The 7,142-nt window shown below is 51.8% G+C and overlaps 1 protein-coding gene across 1 annotated transcript; it reads right to left on the bottom strand.

Moving 5' to 3' along the window:
* Nucleotides 1-1,769: 1,769 nt before the first annotated feature.
* LOC108160859 (abscisic-aldehyde oxidase-like) lies at nt 1,770-6,098 on the bottom strand. The gene is made up of 7 exons (XM_017295122.2): nt 6,059-6,098; nt 5,716-5,870; nt 4,894-5,634; nt 4,591-4,824; nt 3,434-4,525; nt 2,673-3,378; nt 1,770-2,611 (listed from the first exon to the last, which is right to left on the bottom strand). The coding sequence occupies exons 1-7, from the start codon at nt 6,096-6,098 to the stop codon at nt 1,818-1,820; spliced, it is 3,762 nt and encodes a 1,253-aa protein (XP_017150611.1). The 3' UTR covers nt 1,770-1,817.
* Between the last annotated feature and the right edge of the window lie 1,044 nt (nt 6,099-7,142).

Raw genomic sequence — 7,142 nt, 5'->3', positions numbered from 1 at the left:
GCTCATTAGGTCAGTGGGGAGTTGGCGATGCCTTCAGTCCCCCAACATTCAATGTAAAGGATATGGAGGGGAAGCAATCGCAACAGCGTTGCACTGCTGCGTGGTCAGTTATCATTAGGGACCCTTTCGGGGCTTACGAGCGAGCGATTAAGCCAAAGGATACAATGGATACAATGGAGGAGCAAGGCCAAGGCGAAGGCGAGTCGTAAGCGCTTCGACGTTGACCTGGCCCACTGCGAGGATTAAAATCCTCCCTGCTATTCAATATTATTAATTGACAACATGGAAACATTCCGCCGAACCGTGCCGACCCAAGCGTGCCTTAAAGGACCCATAAACATATCGGTTACACTCGGGCTGTTGTCCAATTGGAAACCATGTCCGGGATGTTTGTTTAGGGATATCGAAAGGTGCGGCGCGGCTGTGGATCAGGATGAGCTTATGGCCAGTGGAAAGTGTCTCCTCCGCCTGAGCTCGAGAGTTGATTAATTGGCCATAAACCAAACGATTATCATTCCCACGCGGAAAGTGGGGGATACACAGGGTAGATCTCATCCCATCCCAGTCGGACAGGCCTCTTCCCTTTCGACGCTCGAGTACCAGACAACGCTCTGGATTAGACGACATGGGGCATGCTGTGGGGGTAAATGGCACTTGTCGCTGGCTGCTGCTCTCTGCACGGGGGAGCATTTCTGGTGCGAATTCCATTTCCATTCGCCTGGGCACCGTTTACCGTTATGATTGCAGAGGCAGACTTCCTTCGTTGCGCGCTCCGTTGGTCGGTCGGTCGCTCCGTCGCTCCTCCAGCTGGTGATTTCCCTTGAAGTTGCCCCATAATCAAGCGGATGTGTGCCGCCCGGTGAGGTGGTTGTGGGGTTGTGTGGATGTGGCAGAGCGCCAGGCAGTAATTGCTTAATTTGATTACGTGCCGCCGTAAAAAGCAGAACAGGAAATTTGCACACACACAGAGAAGGTCCGTTCGGGGTAATGAAGTTTGGATGGATGGATGGATGGATGGATGGATGGTGAAGGTGGAAGGGGGGTGGCAGGGTGGTTGGAAGGTGACTCCCCTAGTCCCCAACCGCAGTCTGGCAAGCCCCCTCCAGGATGCGAGCGACTTTAAACTTTATCGCAGATGGCGAACAACTCAATTCATGTTTCGGCTGAGCCTTTCGCCGCCTCCACCCGAATGTCGCAGGCAATTTGCAACAAACAACAAACAAGTCGGTGAGCGGGAAAAGGGCGGAAGAGCAGAGGGGGAGCGAGACGCAGGAGGAACAATGGCGTCAAAGGATCGAAATGGGAAATGGGATACTGTTCGCTTCGTGCGATAATTAGAAGCGCCCCCGTGCACGCTCAATTAGAAGCTTGTAAGCTCCAACCTGGAAGGGGGGATGGGGTGTGGAGGATGTGGTGTGGGATGGGATGGGTAGTACACGAACATGGAAACACTCTCTTCCACAGTCTCTCACGCCCAAACCCACAACGTCCTGTGGCTGCAGCCTCGATGCAGACACGCGATGATCCGAAGCAGAGCTCTGCAGGGAGTCGGGGTTTGGAGAGGCTTGAATGTCTTAATTAACTGTTGACTGCACTCCGGCAAATAACCAGGCCAGAAAGCAGGCAAAATCTCGAGCTAGACGGAAGAGGGATGCCAACCACATAGCGCATCCTGCCGCATGCTCGGAGAGGTTGAATTCTCAGTCGGTAGTGGGCTGAGAGATGGCTCCAGAAATCTGCATTCGAGTACAAGCAAACGAACTAACATATGTTATATATATAATTGTTAGGCAATTAAAAATGGACTGCTTTCAACTCTATTTAAGCCTAAAGCTCGTCGCCTCATGTCCTGCATTCAGAAGCAGTGTCTCGGGAGTAGAAGGTGCTCCCAGGCGCACCCACTCTCGTGGCAGGCCGGCGTCCTGTCGGGCCGACTGCAGGGCTTGCTGCAGGGCGAACACCACGCTGACGGCCAGGCAACAAGGCGGCTCTCCGGTGGCCTTGGAACGCATGAATCCTGGGCCATTGGGATTGGGTGTCTGGGCCAATTCAATGCGGAAATCAATGGGTATATCCTTGGCGCCAGGCGGCTTGTAGTTCCAGGAGCGGTTGGTAATCAGGCGGCCCGTTTCGCGATCGTACACCAACTCCTCGCTTAGCCAGTATCCCAGGCACATCACAAAGGCCCCCTCGATCTGGCCAATGTCGATGTATGGACTGAGACTTTCCCCGGTATCCTCGAAGATGTCCACGCGCTTGATTTGATTGTTCCCGGTGAGGACATCCAGCTCGATTTCGGTGAGGGCCATGCCGTAAATGTTGTAGTTCTTCATATCGCCTTTCTTGTAGTTATCCGAGGCGATCAGATTGATGGACTTTGCATAGGCCGCCTGTACAGTCTGCACCCAGCTGCTCTTCTTCACCGGCTGCAGTCGGGTGTTGATGATCTCGCAGGTTTTGCGAACTGCAAAGCAAAGACTCTCGCTGCCCACGGCCCCACCGGTGACCATTGAGTTGGCTCCATTGATGGTGTCCGAAGATTCCACCTTGATGAAGCTCAGATCGATGCCGAGGGTATACGCAGCCACCTGAGCCACCTTGGTGTTCATCCCTGGAACGACGTCAATCGAAAGTAAAGGATACAGACACCCCAAAGGGTCTCCTCAACTTACCCTGCCCCATTTCGATGCCTCCGTGGGTAACCACCACTGTTCCATCCACATGGTAGATGGCCACCGTGGCGGGATACTGGCCAAAGTACTGAACGGGATAGTCCATTACGGCCAGGCCGAGGCCGCGCTTCGTCCAACGGTTCTTCGCATTGTAGGCCTCAATATCCTTCTTCCGCTCGTGATACTCCCGCGACTCAAGGAACTTCGGCAGCAGCTCGGACATTTTGTGAGTCGCTGATATGTTGAGCAGGCGCACAGCTGCCGGATCGGCTTGCACCTCAAAGGCAGCGTGCTCCATAATGTTCTCGATCATGGCCACGCCCTCAACAGATCCCGGAGCGCGACACGAGGTAGAGCTGGGGGCATCTGTGATCACCTCGTTGCCCTTGTTCTTGAAGTTAGCCTTTGTGAAGGCGTAACAATTTAGTTGCGATAAGGTCGAGCGTCGAACGGGGCTCTCGTTGTTGACCCAGCCGGCATCCTGATAGAAATCGTTCGTCAAGCCCACGATCTGTCCGTTGGCCTTGACGTGGCACTTATAGTCGGAGCGACAGGCCCAGCGCTTGCCATTGCAGTCCATCATGGACTCCAGAGTTTGCACAAAGCGCACAGGACGATTCAGCTTATAGGCAGCCAAGGCAGCGGCACAGGCCACCTGGTTGCCGCGCGTGATCTTGCCCCCATAGCCACCGCCCAATCGACGAACCTGGAATGCGGATAATTGTTATGGGAGAGATCACACCTTCAAAGAAACAACTCACCTGTAACTGCACATCCTTTGCCTTCACCTGCAGCATGTGTACAATGGCAGCTTGAGTGTGGTCCATCCACTGGGTGGCCGAGAAGACCTTCAGGCCATCCTCAAAGGGTACGACCACCGTCGTCTGCGGCTCCATGGTGAAGTGATACTGCAGGCCCATCTCAAATATGCCCCTAACTTCCACATCAGGCTTCTCGGTGAATGTATCCTCCTGCAGATCCTCTTCGTCCAATGAAATGATACGTGACGGATCCGGCGTGGCAGAGGCAAAAACATCCCCAATGCTGGGCATCAATTTGAAGTCAGGGCTCGACCGACTGTAGCTGATCCTCACAAGCTTTGCTGCCCTCTGCGCCTGATCTGCAGTGAGGGCTACGATCACGCCCACAGGTTGCTCCGAGTGTCGCACCAATCCTGAGCAGAATATCTCCTCCACCTTGAAGTTAAAGCTGGGCACACAGAAGCTGTTGGTTCCGGGCACATCCTTGGCACAGTAGAAGGCAATCACGCCAGGTTGCTGCAGGGCTTCCTTGGCGTCAATCTCATCGACGGTGGCCCCCACCTTAGTGGCCCCCACAAAGGCGCAATGCACTGTGTTGGCTGTGGTCAGAACATCGTTCATGTATGTCGCTTCGCCCGAGCACTGTATCATGCCCTCCACCTTCTGCACGGCCTGGGAGACCGGATAGTTTTGCCTTTGGGTCTGGTACACCTGCAGACCCGATGATAATGGGCGCTGAAGAATCTGACCTCCACTCTTGAACTTCTCCGCGACCTGCGCCTCGGGTGCATGCTTCAGCAGAAACTTGTAGAGTAAGCCGCACGCCAGTTTCGAGCGATAGGCAGGACTGGCATCAGGCAGGACCTCGTCTGGGTGGAACTGACTTGGAAGCGTATTGAAGATTCGCTCTATTAGTCCACTCTCGTAGGGACTGTGTCCGACCATCAATTGCTCAATGGCAGTGGCGTGGACAAAGTCTGGGCGAATTCCGCCAAAGCAAATCCGAGCATTCTGCACCTTGGAAGCGCTGTCCAACTCGAGAAGAAACGCTGCATTCACATAGGCATGGGCATTCTGGGCACGTGGCATGATCTATGAAGCAGGAGGGAAAATATCTCTTAAGAGCGGGAGTAGATTGGATTAAACACAATTATTACCTTGTAAGAGTCGTAAATGTACTTGTTCTTGGGATAGGCAGACAGGAGGAATGCCTTGATAATCAGTTTTCTATTCGAGTCCCTCAAGTATTCCGCGAGGGATATTTTCTGCTCTTCGGTGGCGCTTTTCATGGCCAGAACCTTGGCATCCAAAGCCTCGAAGGAGAGACAGACATCCGATGGGAACTCGGGATGTTGTTTCTTAATCGAAATGTTTCCAGCCAAAGTTCCCGACTATAAAATGGAGGATACTCGCATTATACCTGATGATCGTTCTCGGCAACCAACTCGGTTCCAACTCACATTGCGCACGGGGACATTCGCAATGAGATCCAAGTGGTTCCATAGAACCTCCAGATACTCAAAGCCAGGCTGCTTGGAGGTGGTACGAAGGATTTCCATGGTCTGGGTGAGACTTAGGTTCGCCCCCAGCTGCAATTGCTGTCCCTCAGTGCTGTGCCGATGCAGCTCCTCCACTCCACTCACGTCAATGAAGTGCTTAATGTCCGTCGACCGTCGGTAGACACCATGCGCCGTGTTGCCAGCCACCAGCATGAATTGATCTGCTTCGACGACCTTGTCGAGCGCCTCAAACAGCTCCGTCAAGGTCTTGGGCCAGGACCACTGGCTCCCATCGTCGTAGACCAAAGTCGAACGATGGCAGCTGCCGCTGCAGGCTGCCCCAGTCTTGGGACAGTTGCGAGCCTCCAGGTTCAGATCCTCGATGTCCGCACACTCGGCGGGAACCTGAATGTTGCTGTCCACCGCGAAGGACTTCATGGCATCCAGAATGGGACGGTAGCCGGTGCATCGACAAAGGTTGCCACCGAAGGAGTTCTCCACCTCCGTCATGCTCACCTTGCCGCCGTTCTGCTCCAGCAGCCCGTACATATTCATCACGAATCCCGGGGAGCAATAGCCGCACTGGGTCCCATTCATCTTGGCCAAGCGCTTTTGAATCGGATTATAGCCGGTACGTTTATTGCCCAGCCCCTCGGCAGTTATGATCTCCAGCTTGGCGCAGGTATTCAGCAGCGTGAGGCACTGCAAGGTGAACGATTACTGGCTTATGGTTTCTTGTTTGAGGTTGAGTGAATGGAATGACTTGAGTGGTTCTGCACGAACCGAATTGACAGCCCAACTGCTGGTCCCATCGCGCACTACGCACACACAGGCTCCACATCCTCCCTCCAGGCACATGAACTTCGTGGCCGTTAGCTGGGAATGCTCTCGTATAAAGGTGTTCAGCGTGATATCGGGTGGCAGATTGCTGACATTCACTGTTGAGAACGGAGAGCAAGAGAAGAGAGAAGAGAGTAAGAATGCTCAAGAGAATGCATGTCATATGACAAGGGTACTATCTCTCTCTGTAAACAGGGATAACTAGGGATAACTAACTATGGACTTAAATGTTCACCTATGGATGTCCAACTATCCCATAAATTTAACACTTAACCAATCCACTCACCCATGTAGGGCTTTCCGTTGATCGTGAATTTTGTAGTCATTTTACTAAGGAAAGAGAAACTTAATTGCCAGCAGCTGGTATTTTTCCTTTAAATAATTCAATTTGTTTCGGCCTCCAAATGTTCCACTACTTTCAGTCTGGCGTCGTTCACTGAGGTGTGCTTCTGCACTCTTGCGCTGCCGATGCTTGACTAAACGATCGTTCGGCTCTTCAACTTTTGATGGACTGTGTTGTTGGTAGAAAGCCAGGTGGACGCGAAACTCTGTATAAATCAAAAACAAAACGGTTTGCCTTGTGATCGAAAGCAATTACAGTCTGCTCGTATCGCCTCCTCGTCGGCTCCCTGAAGACCGAAGCGACACGACGGCGAATGCAGTTGATTTTCGCTTTGATTTCGGCATTCGTTAGCTTTTGTTTTGGGTCTTTTGGGAGCGAGCTGAAGTGGAAGCTCTTCCTCTTTCATAAACACTCCATAATTTCGTTCAGCGTTCAAAGAAATGGAAAAAAAAGTGCACTAAAAGAGCTTTGACTTTGAACTTTGAAAGGTTCGAGAGGAGTCCAGAGAGAAACAGTAATGGAAAAAGTCGAGTTACTAATGTAATTAATGAGAGAGCAGAATAGATAGCAAAAACGGGACAACAGTATGCTTTTAAGCTTGAAAATATGTATATATGTATGCAAGTATGTAAACATGTGGGTTGTCTTTGATAGAGAAGGCCAGCCTGATTACTACAAGTCAGTGATTACAGATCCGGCAGTGCCAGTAGCATTTAATTGGAGAGCAGAGAAACTATCTTTAAACAAGTCTCGAACAAGCGCATGGGACTACACATAGTAGGTGAACGATAATATAAACACTCCTTATTCTCCTGCTTATTACTCAAATCAATCCTTACGACATCTACTATATCAGTATGTGATGACTATTCTTGACCTGCCGGCCGGTCCTAATCGGAGGCATTCCACAAAGGCCCACTGGTTCACCGTTTGGGAAATGTAATCAAAGGATCGACATGGAAAACCTGCAAGAGAAAGCGCCCCACGCTCAATTATAATAATGTAAGCTTCCAGCCATGGAATGAAG

The sequence above is a fragment of the Drosophila miranda genome, chromosome 3, assembly GCF_003369915.1.
Source record: "Drosophila miranda strain MSH22 chromosome 3, D.miranda_PacBio2.1, whole genome shotgun sequence".
Taxonomy (NCBI): domain Eukaryota; kingdom Metazoa; phylum Arthropoda; class Insecta; order Diptera; family Drosophilidae; genus Drosophila; species Drosophila miranda.
Note: the sequence above shows the minus strand (reverse complement) of the source record. Positions and strands in the feature narration are given on the sequence as shown.